This window comes from Fragaria vesca, unplaced genomic scaffold, assembly GCF_000184155.1.
Source record: "Fragaria vesca subsp. vesca unplaced genomic scaffold, FraVesHawaii_1.0 scf0512988, whole genome shotgun sequence".
In the NCBI taxonomy this organism is placed as follows: Eukaryota; Viridiplantae; Streptophyta; class Magnoliopsida; order Rosales; family Rosaceae; genus Fragaria; species Fragaria vesca.
In genome coordinates, this window is record NW_004443405.1 from 48,354 (window position 1) to 62,316 (window position 13,963).

The 13,963-nt window shown below is 35.7% G+C and overlaps 1 protein-coding gene and 1 non-coding gene across 4 annotated transcripts in view; one reads left to right on the forward strand and one right to left on the reverse strand.

Moving 5' to 3' along the window:
• Positions 1-3,036: 3,036 nt before the first annotated feature.
• On the reverse strand, positions 3,037-4,433 carry LOC101303955. Of its 3 annotated transcripts, none has more exons than XR_185461.1 (2): positions 4,250-4,433; positions 3,037-3,468 (listed from the first exon to the last, which is right to left on the reverse strand). It is a non-coding gene; the product is annotated as an uncharacterized LOC101303955 (transcript). The 3 variants fall into 3 exon arrangements; XR_185462.1 differs by having other exon boundaries at positions 4,248-4,423; XR_185460.1 differs by lacking the exon at positions 4,250-4,433 and adding an exon at positions 3,952-4,047.
• Positions 4,434-7,598: 3,165 nt separating this feature from the next.
• LOC101303664 (probable E3 ubiquitin-protein ligase ARI7-like) overlaps positions 7,599-13,963 on the forward strand; it is a 10,873-nt gene continuing 4,508 nt past the window's right edge. Inside the window, exons 1-7 of the mRNA XM_004309563.1 lie at positions 7,599-7,877; positions 8,886-9,010; positions 9,246-9,351; positions 9,451-9,541; positions 11,086-11,258; positions 12,580-12,684; positions 12,766-12,854. Coding sequence (XP_004309611.1) covers positions 7,683-7,877; positions 8,886-9,010; positions 9,246-9,351; positions 9,451-9,541; positions 11,086-11,258; positions 12,580-12,684; positions 12,766-12,854 — 884 coding nt within the window. The 5' untranslated portion in view covers positions 7,599-7,682. The remainder of the gene's footprint in view (positions 7,878-8,885; positions 9,011-9,245; positions 9,352-9,450; positions 9,542-11,085; positions 11,259-12,579; positions 12,685-12,765; positions 12,855-13,963) is intronic.

The window sequence follows — 13,963 nt, forward strand, 5'->3', positions numbered from 1 at the left end:
TCTCTCTCTCTCTCTCTCTCTCTACTCTCTCTCTCTCTCTCTCTCTCTCTCTCTCTCTCTCTCTCTCTCTCTCTCTCTCTCTCTCTTCCTCTTCTCCGCTGAATCCTCTATTCTCATATTTATCATTCACTCAATATTTAACACAAAGTTAAAAAATAATAAATAAACTCGTGCTATTTTCGAAACTTAAAAAATTTAAGCATGAGAATCTCCTTCTGGCTTTATTAATAGAGACTGGACTTTAAGAAATTAAGCTTCTGAAGATAACAAAAGAAATTTGAATAAAATTAAGGATTAATTACAAAACACCACTTGAACTATGATGTTATTTTCATTTTCATACCTAACTATAAAAAAACTTGCATTTTCATACCCAAGTTTCATTCCGTTAGCATTTTGATACCTTAACCACTAACACCATTAAATTTTGAGGGCATTTTCATCATTTCATAATTTTTTACATTTACTTTAACAAAATAATTTATTTTTGAGGTTATCAAATACAAATAGAACAATTTATTTTAGCAAAAATATTTTTTTTAAAAACTCCAAAATTAAATATTTGTTTTCGCAACAATAGTGATAAAAGTTTGTATGTATATATATTTTTGGAGTTACATGTTAAGCAAAACAAAATAAATTAAATTATATCGAAAAATATCGAATATCGATAAAATAATTATCAAATTTTATATAAACATGTTTAATCTATTTTTGGTTAACATACCTTTAATCTTTTACTACAGAAAGAACGTGATGCCTCCCTATCGCCGTGGGCACCGATATCACCTCCTCAAATCCCTTGCCCCATGTACAGCCCCTTCTCCAACTTCATGCCTCTTTGTATATACTCACAGACCATTACTGTAAAGACAAAGTAGTCTTACCACTTACATGACTTAGAAATAAAATGATATGAGCAATAAACTTTTTACACCTTGATTAGTAACTCAAAATAAACACACAACCAAACATTCAAGCTTATACATAATGGAAGGTAAGAAATCGACTTGCATTTATGTCAAAGCCGAGATAATTTCCTTGTATGTGATGCTTTACCAAAGTCGGACTCAAACTCTAACAACACTTTACCGGTTTATCCCAACAAGATTGCAAAGATACACAAGTCAAGAACAAGTAACAAAACCAACTTCCAAAGAACTTCAAACAGAGCTAAAATACGTTCAAACAGCCAATAAAATCTTTCAAAAAAAAAAGTCTTGAAAATTCTACCTTCTGCATAATTCAACAAATACGAAGATATGATATCACAAATACAAAGTGCTATACAACAGCATATGCCATATTAGCATTATCAACAAACTCAAAATAGAACCTAAATTTTTCAGATGTTCATAGTAGAAAAATTAATGCTGCTGTCCTACTTTATAGTCCTCTACAAGACTCAATTCTTATTCGATTTAGTTGATGCTTCATCCTATTGAAACGACATTAGAACAAAATCAAGAAGAAAAAAGCTCTTGTCATGAATTCGAAAATTGTAAAGGTTCAACCTGATCATTTGATCGGAAATCCCCCAACTGACTCAGACAGTGAGCTTCATCAATCAAAATCCTAGTAAGCAATTGACGAGTTATTAAACTCTCCAATTACGGCAACAGAAAATCACTTCTGCAGACAAGAAATATAGGATTAGGATTATACCAATGTCAGTGGTTGAGAAAACATGACAGAAGGTTAAGAAGGTTAATCGTAAACAGTGTAAGGGCTTGCAAACAAATCTGAAATATCAAATGTATTCAGAACTGAAACCCAAGAATCGATCCAATAGATAACTAGTATAAGTATTTGATTATACTAAGATGACGTTGACAAATGTTGGTAAATCTGTGTAATATCCGATGCAGATGAAAGAGATTTAGATTTCTCTGAGATGTTGTAACCATAGGGAATTCATTGAAACGTACAACAATTAAGTGCTCACATACCTTGGATCCTTCCAGATGTTATGAAATGGATAACAAAGAAATTAATGCTGCGGCTTTGAGATGTCTTGCTACGGCAATTGCATTGCATAGATGTACTCATCATAGAAAGCCATGGAACTTGTTGACGTGCTCATTACCGGGTGCACAATTTAAAAACCTTTTTTTATCAGAATGTAGTATTGGCAAATAGGGTTCGATCAATCCGGGAACTTAAAGGGAACTCATGCAGTCACGGTTACACTAAAGAATCTGTAACTATAAGTATTTACAAGCATTAATTTACAAATATACAAATGGTACAAGGAAAACAGGGGAGGGGGGGGGGTTTGGAAGGTTTGTTCTATGCTCCTAAAAACAGAAAATAAGATATGTACAGGTGATCAATTCATTCCACACATCCATCAGAGAGAAACTCAGATTCTGACCACATATCAAAGTTCACATTTCAACCTTAGCAATATGATAACATGCCAATTCAGAGAACTAGAAACAATCTCAAAATACAAGCCTACGAGGTCATGCATTTTATAGTTCTACTTACTTATCCCTAGCACAGAACGTCTAGAATTAGGACATCTCATGCAAGGTTGCTATCAATACTACAAGTATCTGTCTACACTTAACATGAGTCATTAGAATCTATAGAACGAGATTGAACACAATTATATTATCAACGTCACAACAGGGAATTGCATAGTATATGTATTCAGCCATATCTGTGACACAGCTTCCACCACTAGATATCTACATTTACCTACGAGGCTTAGCATAAATCATGGCATTAGTTAGCATGCATTTTAACATAGGTATATCAAACAACAACAGATACTTTCTAACTTATGAGTTGACAAGATCAGATTGCTTAAAAATATCATGAACGAAACTTCAACATGTTTTACCAAAATTCTGAATTTACTAACAACATAACAATCGAAACAACATCCAAATTTAATATTTGAAAACTGAAAACATGTTTCTGCAAACTGTAAAGAACAACTAAACAAAGCAGATGTATGGTTACACTTTTGTCGGTCTTCAAGAAGCTTGTAGACCTCTAAAAAGTGCTCCAGCTTCAAAGCTTCAAGGCTCCAAAGTTGCTGCTCCTTGTGGAAACGTCCAACAAGGCTTTGGCAAGAAAGAAACTCAGCAAAAGAGAGGGAGAGGCTGCTCAGCAGAGCTATGTGTTTCCCTGACTTTTGAGTGAATGAATGATGCTCTAAGAATTACCCAAGGCTGTCTTTATATAGAGGAAATCTTGGTGGAGCTTTTCCTAAAAAATGATGTGGGAGTAGCTCCACAAGTTTGACTTTTCTCCTCCCTTTGTTGGGTTGCTTGGGCCTTCTCTTCCATCCTTGGACTACTTGGGCATTCTTTTGGGCTTTCTGCATTTTTGTACTACTTGAGCCTTCTTTTGTCAATTGACGGACACCGAAAACTGGGTGTGACAATTAGAACCCTTTTTTATCAGAATGTAGTATTGGCAAATAGGGTTTGATCAATCCGGGGACTAAAGGTGCTCCTGTAACAATGGTCATGTAAAAGTTAGTACTATAAACAAGTATTCACATATTTACAAAGATAAACTGGGGGTTTTGAGGTTTGTTCTAATGTTCCTACTGAAAGATAAAGATACAAGCTAAACTAATATATACAAGTGATCGATTCATTCAACACATCAACAAAGAGAGAGACTCACATTCTAACCACAAAATTAAAGAGACGTTTCAATCCTAAACAATCTGAATTATATCAACCCAACTACTAGCAACAATCTCGAGTAACATATTGATCCAGCTATGCACCCATAGATTCTTCTTAGTTCATCATCTTTAATTCGTACACCATGCAATCAAAGATTATTTCATGCCTAGGCTGTTATCAATGCTACAAGCAGATGTCTACTCTAAACATGAATCATTAAGTTCTAAAGAATCGAGATTGAACATAACTTGGTGATGAAATGCCACTTATTGCTATGCAACCTATGTTCTCAACTACTCACCATAATTTCCACCACTACAGATCAATGCTTACCACAACGGCATAGCACTAAATCATGGCATACCGTTAACATGCATTTTAACGTCTATTCAAACACAAACATAGCTTTACTAATACAAGACTTAACATAACCAGATTGCAAAGAATATCATAAACAAAACTTTAACATGCTTTACTTAAAATATGAATCCACTAATATCAAACAACCAAAACAAACATCCAATTCCATTGATGAAAACCGAATCCATGTTCTCAAAATTGAAAAGAAAACTAAACAACTGTAGAGGCATAGTCTACACTTTTTTCAATCTTCAAGAAGCTTGATGATGAAAAAGAGGTGCTACGGCTTCAAGGCTTCTACTCTCCAAGGCTGCCGCGCTTGATACAACGTCAAGGCTAGGGCAAAAGGAAGGGAACTCGTAAGGGAAAAGAAGCTGCTTGGCTGCTCTCTATTTTTCTAAGGTGTTTGCGTGAATGAATGATGATTATTTATGAAGCCAAGCAGCCTTTATATAGTGTCCATGAATTGTTCTTGGCCCTTGATTTAATTTTGATCCAATGGGTCTCCTTGATTGCACAAAATCTGATATTTAACTCTATTGATATTTTCCTTATCTTCAAAGATATTTATCTTATCTCTAAAGATATTTCTAGACATGTGCAATAATGCTTTGAATGTAGCTTGAATCATGTCCAGATACATTGCTTAGCCTCTAAGAGTCTTTATTTAGGATTACTTGTTCAAGTTAAACTTCTCCTCAATTAATGATGTGAGACTCCACAAGTTTGACTTTTCTCCTCCCTTTTAGAGTTGGAATCCAAATTTGCTTCTTCTTCCTTCTTTGGACTTGGGCTTCCTTTTGGGCTTTCTACATTTATTTCTTAAATCCACGATTTAGCCATCTTTTCTCGATTTAGGCTCTTCTTGCCTCTATAATCATAAAACATGTCATAACTAACATTATTAAGGAAAACATAACTAAATAGGGTGGGAAATACATTATAAACATAGCACTTTGTGCTCATATCATCAATTAAGCTCTTTGTGCCTTTCTTCTTCCTTCCTTGGACTGCAAGAAGGCTTTTCTGTCTTTTTCTGCATTTTTCTCTTATTTCCATCATTTAGCCTTCTTTTCTTGATTTATGCTCTCATGTCCTGTATAATAACAAAACATGTCAGAAATGGTAATATTATGAGAATATCATAGCTAAGTAGGGTATGAAACACATTATAAACATAACACTTTGTGCTCATATCACTTGCAATCAATCATTTGATATTAGCAAACTGAACAAAGAATAAAAGAAAAGATACACTTACAAAATTGTTCTGCTGATCTGGACCCAACCGTTTTTCCTCAATGTATATAAAATTGTATCACTTGGGACAATCTATTGCAATTTAGCTTCAAATGGAAATGGATGAAAATAGATGTTCATATCAGAACATAATTAGAACATACCTTAACAATAGAGACATGCTTTATATTCCTGCCTCTTGCCCCTGCATATAGTTTCGTATCAGATGCAAGAACATAGAATATGATTTATTCACACAAAAATGATTGACATAGATATCGCAAGGCCATGATATTGTATAAGAATATAATCTGTTATAATCCAAATTGAAGAAGCATTTCAAATATATGATCATGAGATCATGTGCTTTAATGTAGACAAGAATTCAATTACCCTGTCCAACGCCTAAACAGTACGGATCCCTCACCAGTTTTCCTTTAACTGAAGATGTGCAAGGTTCTAGTTATTATGATCATGGGTGAAAAATGATAATCATGCGTAGAAGCTACAGTCCAATGCCTAAACAGTACATAGCCCTCACCAGCTAAATCTTTTCTGACTGTTGCCCATGAATAAAACTAGAACTATTGTAATTTAGCTTCGAATGGAAATGGATGAACATAGATCTTCATATCTCTCGAAACTTTCTGGGATTTAACATCTGGATATGCAGCTTGTTATTTCAATAATGTTAGTGGATTTACATCTACGAGTCTAGATCAATGAGTAAACATCACAGCTGATATCAAATACTTTCAGGTTCGATTCTCTCTGAACTAAACATTAACGTAACTGACAGGTGCACCAATGTTCAACTAAACCAGACAGATACTGAACGATATGAAATCGAAACAGGCTCAGCAAACATGTGTTCCTAACTAATGAATTCGAATACGATTGTTAATCAAATCTTAAAAACATGAAAAGAAAGCAGGAGACACAATGCTGCAGGTCATGAATTTAAACTCTTACTAAGGGAATGTGCAGAATCTGGTTTGCATGCGGTTTCTAGCCTCAACCCATTCATAAATTCATCGATTTCAAGCTCCTGAGCAAAAACGCAGCATTCGTATCCGAACATGTGCACAAACCTGTTCAAATCCACACGAGTACTCCACCTTCAAACCCATTCTTCAGTGAAATCGATTTGAAACGTTTTGATCGACTCCGTATTGTGCAGGACGCTTTGCCTCTAATTCACCCTCTCGACGGCGGAGACGTTGGTGCTTTGTGCTTGCCGCTAATTCGCCCTGTAGGTGGCGGAGACGTCGCATATCTCCCGCCAGCGTCATATTTACCCCCCCCTCCCGCTTCTCACCTCACTGGCAATTCCATAAAAGCCCTTCTCTTTAAACTAGACGGCGACGATGACGAGGGTAATGATCGTCATCTGAGAAATCCCATCTATGCCCTGTGGATTTCCTCTCCGTCGATGAATAGTCAACATGTGGTTCAGCCCATTTGTGGCGTATGGGACTACGACGTAGTCTAGCATTTTCCCCCTTATGTAACCAAAAAAAAAAGTAAAGAAAAAGAAGAGAAAAAGGGGTGTGCTCATCTCTACTATATTAGAAAGCCAGATCTTTTTGGTGTTAAAGGCTTCACCAATTTTTTGAACTCTATATATTACTCATTAATTATGAAAAATCTGTTCATATAGAAAATATGTTGAAATGGTACTACGGTAAAACATAAAGTAAATAAACCAAAAACAAAAATTATGAGATTACAATGGAGAAAAATATGGGACATGATGATAAGATGGTAGCAGTTTCATTCCACTTTTAGGCCTTGTTTGGTTCACAGATCGGAAAGGTTGGGAAGAGAAAGTTGTTTCTTTCCTTTGTTTGGCACACCTAAGGAAAGGAAAGACTTTACTGCAATATAGGAAAATAGATGAGAAATTGGATCCTCCCACATACCATGAGATTCAATCTCGCTCATTCTTTTTAAACATTAATTACATCTTTTAAATATTATTTTAATGAATGTTATTACAAAATTATCTATAAAATATTTGAATATTGAATAATTTATAAATTATCTATAAAATATTTGAATCTTGAATATTTTATATTTTAATACTAAAGATATAATTGGTAAATTAATGTTACTTGTTTTCCTATCCATGCATAAACTAAACATTAGAAAAAAAAAATACATTTCTTAATTTCTTTCCCAACGTCTAACTAGTGGAAAATTTACTTTTTTATGTATATAAAAAAGACTAAAAAAAATAATTTATTTTTCATCGACCAGGCCTCAGCGTAACCATTTTAAATAGAACTGTTCTTCGACTACTCTGGGACGGGTAAAATACTAATAGCTTAAACGTAGGCGTGCGGTTTCACTGTTGAAAGATTTCCAATTTAGTTGCCGAGTTCTGATGTGACATAACACACTTTCCCTAATTATTTCGGTTCTGTTTCTCTCATGAGAAAGAGAAGAGAGACGGGGATGGATTCCGAGGACGATATGCACGACGCCAACGACGTTGAATCCGACGACGACGGCTTCTACAGCGACGAGAACGACGCCGCCTCCGACTACAATAGCAACGACGACGACGATTACGTCATCGAGGAAGATGAAGACGGTATCAACATGATCCAGGCTCGTCGCCCTGAGGTACAGCAGCCTTCTCTCTCCCTCTCTCTATTGCGTCTGATATTCTCTTAACCAACGACCATGCGCTTGCGATTGTGATTCAGATTCGGATTGCGGATTGGGATGACCTCAATTAACCTCTACTTGTGTCTATGATCATGCTTTTATTTTCTTTATTTTTTGGATACAACGGGGTCAAAAGACCCAAACAAAGAATCATGCTTTTTTTTTGTTACAAGAGACAAAGAATCATACTTTTATCTTTTCATTTCTTTGAATAAATTAAAATTGTATTGCTTGGAAATAAGAATGACTTCTGTTAACCAGGAAGGTAGTTGATTACATATGAAGTTTTTTTGGAATTATTATAAGCCTTAAACCCTAATTAAACCTAAGCACAGATTACAGAGGAAAGAAGAGAGTCCTGTTTTCTTTCAAATCCCCAAGTTGGAGAACAGAGCCTCCCAAATCTCAGTGAACACCTCTAGGGATTAGCAGTCCGGAATCAAGGGTCTGCGCGTTCCCGGGATGAAGTTTCGCCAATCGGATTGTTGTTTGAGCTACGTTTTCTAGAAAATGACCTCATTCAAGGACATGGCTGATGTCTACTGGACTCTTCACTGCCCCACTCTTGTAGGTTTGGTGCAAATGAGGCAGCTAATTTGAGTTGGGAGTGAGGGACTGCTGAAAGTAAAGGTCCTTCGAAGGTCAATTCGTGCTAAATGCTCTGGAAAACAGACACTGTGCTTGTTTCTTCTCCTCCCTGATTACAGTTTAGGTCCAGGATTGTTAACTCAAGTCGTAATGTATTAGCCATTCTATCTAAGCGGGTTGGGACGCTTGCTTACAGAATAGATCAATCACACCTCCCTGGGAATCAGTCCTAAATGAATGACCCTTGCAAACCCGTGTCCTTTATTTTAGATTTGATTTGCATAGGATGCTATGTAAAGCTGAATTAAAACTACCTTAATGTCTCTCATCAATTTTGTTTGTCATCTAAATCTGTCCATTTTGTTTCTTTTCCAGAATAATTATGTTGTCTTGAAGGAGTTAGATATCAAGGAACGCCAGGAAGAGGATATTACAAGTGTATCTTCTGTGCTTTCCATATCAAGAGCTGCTTCAACCATCTTGCTTCGCTACTATAATTGGTATTATTGTTATTATTTTTAGTTCAGTTGATTAATTTGTGGGTTTTGTTCTAAAAAAGTTTATGTTTTTCTAATATCTGAGTATGGTAACATTTGAACCATCGCCACCCGCTCTTGTAGCTAATTTGGCACCATTCTATTCTCTATGGTTGGAAAAAAAGAAGGTTTCTGAATCTTGCAGGGCAATTAATTTCAGTCTTTTATGTGAGTGATCTGAAAAAGGTTGGCATGGCAGGAATGTTAGTGAAGTGCATGAAGCATGGTTTGCAGATGAAGAGAGAGTCCGGAACACTGTTGGCTTGTTACCCGAGCCAGTTGTTCAGTTTGCGAACTCAAGAGAAGTAAGCTTAGACACTAGAAGAGCTTAAGATTGCTGTTTGAATAGTTACTGGTTTGTTTTTATTCTATACTATTCTAATGCTGTATGTTCTGTTGGGCAGCTGATGTGTGGGATCTGTTTTGAAGCCTTTCCACGTAGTAAGCTAAAATCAGCAACTTGTGGTCATCCTTTCTGTTTTGAATGTTGGGAAGGTTTGTTTGTTTTTTTTTTTTTTAGTTTTTTATTGCTACTTTTCAGAACTAGTTTCTACATAAATACATTTTATCTTTTGCTCTTGTTTTGATCATGAAGACTGTAATATGGTTTAGCGAAAACTTTAGCCTACGTCCACTTCGTGATCTCTCTTGAGAGATTCACCAGCACTATGAAGAATTTAGGTGTTTACAAGTACTTGTTGCAGAACCCTCAAACCCTTCCCTGTCTAGCTATTATCTCTCTATCACTCTTCACTCTCCAGATTTTCTATAATCCCTGCAGATCCTATTTTATAGAGAATAGGGCTGCTGATACAACATGGTTTAGAACTCCTAAACCTAATAGACATAAGCCTATATTACAAATCCTGATAGAACCTGGAAAGACTAATTTTCCAACTTAAAACTGCAGCGCAGTCCTCTTTCCATTCTAGACTTGGATTTGCCCACTGAATGCTAACTCTCCAGATTGTATCAATGAGCCAAAACATAACACTTCTGACATTTCAGCTCTCTCTAGTTATTCAGTTATAGGCAGTATTCTAAAAATCGGCGCCCAGGCTCTAGGAAACACAAAACCGATCCAATTCAGCCCTAGTCGGGCAGCTGGGCGGGAGATAAAAAATCGGCCGATTCGGCGGGCTTGGGCGGCGCTAGGCGGATCTGGGCGGGGCTAGGCGGAGCTTTATTCAAAATCCTAAGGACTATCTCTCCTCTGAGTCACTTCTCCTGGTCGATTCGAGACCCATTCCAAATTTTTTTTGGCAGATCTCTTGCTCTTTGTCTTTCTCTTCGTCAGCTCTCTCTCCCCTCAAGTTTTTGACAAGGCTCGTTGTGATCAGCATAAGTTTTTCACAGATCTGTGATAACAGAGAAATATGAAATCTGGGGAATGTGATGAAGATGATGACGGCAGTACGTGTTTTAGTTGCAGGAATTACGATTGAAGACCTTTCCTTTTTGTTGCCACGTGATATTTTATATATATAAAAAGTCCCACTAGCTCTCTCACTCTCTTCTGTTAACTATTGGTATTGTCTTTTACTAAAGCCTGGTAGAATAGGATACTTCTCTCCTGTCATCGTCGACTAGGCAAAGGAGAGTGGGACACTATTCTTTCAAATGAAGTTACTATGGGATAACTCATCTTAATACTAAATAATTAAAAAGAATTAATTATTGTCCCAAATAAAATATTGAGGGAAATTAAAGTGATTAATAAACATTATTTATTAATTTTATGTCATTAAATAATTAAAATAATCATAAAATTAAAAACCGATTAATCCCTGATTAATCTTGGTTATAGGACTTGCTCGTATGAACAACTCTAGATATGAACTTTATAGAATTTCACCATTCTTTTTATTGTTATTATGTGTCAATCTATAATGGTCTGATCAGAAGGAATCTGTGCTCTGACATATTGTATATCCTGCTACTGACGTCTGTAATTTACTTTTGTTATTTTGCTTTCTTGCAATCGCCATAGCTCTATTGTAATACACTTATTGTGCTCTGCCTATGCTGTATTGTGATAGGCTACATTAGATCATCCATCAATGATGGTCCTGGATGTTTGATGCTGAGATGTCCTGATCCATCTTGCGGTGCTGCTGTTGGTCAAGACATGATTCATATGTTTGCCTGTGATGATGATAAGTGCAAGTACTCTAAGTACCTGCTTAGGTCTTTTGTTGAAGACAACAAGAAGGTAAAAATGAAAGTTAATTATAACTAATCTGAGCCCACTAATTCTTTTGAACTTTGCATTACTAATATCAAATATTTTTACATTTTCTTTGAAATCTCATGAGGCTTGCATCCTTTTTGGTTATTTGTTTCTTCTTGTATTTTGGGATTGTTACATGTTCCAAACCTTACATGTCAGCTGCTGATCAGTTTATTTTCACTTCTCTCTTACTTCAATTGTACCTCTCTAGTTATTTCCAGTTAAGTGAGTGTTGTCAGGCAGTCAAATAAGGAAAAGAGAATGGTCCTAGTTGTCTAGTCTGAAAAATTTGTTATTCATTGGTTCAAATTAGGTTTATGCTGTCAATGCAGGAACTCTTGCTTTAGTTTTGAAGGATTGTACAAAGCTGATATGTTTTGCAGTTGACTTTCAATCATTTTAATTTTAAAACAATGAAAACCTGTTATACGGTAAAGTTGGAACTTCTGCAATGGTTGAAATAAGTTTGATTATAAGCATATACGACGTTTTGACCTCTACTATGGAAACATGGTAAAGACTTCCAAGTGTAACTTTCTTAATCATAATGGCTTAGGGATGTTGCTCCCTTCTCGCAGAGTTGAGGGCGTGCCAACTGATTTCTGTTGTTTTTTGTTTTCTGGTAAATACTGATTATGAAATATTGCAAGACTGCAAATGCGGTACCGACTATTTTTTTTTTCTTTCAAAAACCAACAATTTTTCTTTAATAAAAAATCCCCCAACGTGACTTGTTTATCAGTGTCATCTCTTAATTGTAATGGTTCATTGGCGTTCCCCTCGAACAGAGGTATGCAGCAGCTTACCTCCTGCTTTGTTGTGTTACTTTTTTCTTTTGGATTATGAAATAAATTGGGTATACTTGTCAGATATATGAAAACCCATCAAATTTTTCTTTAAAAGAAAAAATAATTCCTAACATTTGAGTCGTTTCTTATATGATTCATCTATCCTCTATTTGAGCAAAAATTGATAATCATCAACCTTCCAAAATTTCTCAATACATGTAAAGGTTGATGGTTCCAATAAATTTTTAATGTTTCATTATTTTTATTTCCTGTCTGTTTCTTTATTTTTTTTGTTTTGTTTTCTTTCTAGTTCTCCTTGAATATGATTGATTGTGTATGCTTGCGCATTTGCTCATTCACTGCTGTTATTGCTTTCTTGTTTCTCCAAGTGAAAGATTACTTGAATAATGATTATTTTAACATTTGATGGTATAATAGTATAGTATATTTAGGTTTTTCCTTTGTCTTTACCATCTTTCTCACCTATTATCTGAATACTGCTTCTTGATTTGTAGACCAAGTGGTGTCCAGCTCCAGGTTGTGAGCATGCTGTTAATTATGTTGGTGATAATGAAAATTATGATGTTTCTTGCCTCTGTTCATATGACTTTTGCTGGAATGTAAGTTATTTTGTTATCTATAACTTTGTATAACTTCAATAGACTGGATCTGTCAGCTGGTTTTGGGTCTGCGCTCTGCAGTGTACGGAGGAAACCCATCGTCCTGTGAACTGCAACACCGTAAAGTTATGGATTTTGAAGAACAGTGCTGAGTCTGAAAACATGAACTGGTATTTTTTATTAGCATCTCAAATTCTATCTTGTGGTTGTACCTGCATGGATTTCTCTGATTCTTATAATATCTTAAGTTCTGTGCTTCAACAGAATAATGTATTAAACAACTTTTAGTTGGCATTGGCTTGTCTGCACTAACCTGTCAATGTTCAATTATTCTTTGGTTTGCTGCTTGTGCATATCTTACTTGGGGGAGATTGTTCCACTCCTCTGTGGGAGTATCGGATCTACACTATCATTCCTTGTGTATACGCTATTGATGATTGCCACTGGTTTTGATTAGCAACGGATTTGATGATAATTTCTTATATTTATGTGATGCAGGACAGATAGGAAAAACTGTAGAACTAGGGCTTAAAGGACAGAATTAAGAAAGGAATAGGTCTACTAGCATCACACCAGTATGGTTTCTAGGCATCACACCTAAGGTTACGCTGCATCGCACAAACCTGGATAGAAAGCAAAGCTCTCAAACTTTTATTAATTCAAATCTGAACTTAAAAGACTACAAAGGCCTCTATATATATAGAGGTTAAAACTCTAGATCAATTAGGATCAAGTAACCCTAATATTATAGAACTTAAAAGGTTCACTACTAACAAAACAAATTCAAAATAAGAAAGAAATCCTGAGATTGAATCATTTCTCCAGGGTAGTAGGGGCACATGTGTTTGGGTTCTTGTCTGTCCAGCATCTAAACTTTGTGAAGACTATTGAATACTTACACATAGACATCAATCAGGTTGGTTACCTACGATATTAAGTGCCCAGTGAAGAAGTTTACCTCTGTGTAGCCCAAAATATAATAGTCCATTATTAGGTACTTTTTTCTTTTAGGCGAGAAGAAAGAAACTTTATCAAAGAAATTTGAGGGAGATCAATCTCAGGACATGAAGTCCAGTCCACAATGATAGAGACCTGTACAAATTAAATGCTAAAGAGAACAACTAGCTGAGTTTTACATATCAGTTCTCAAATTGCAGAAAAACTTACAACCCTGAAAGATGCTCAAACTTAAGCCCAGAAAGAGGACCAACAACCAATCTTTTCCTAAAAATTCCTGCACTCCTCTCTCTCTCTCTCTCTCTCTCTCTCTCTCTCTCTC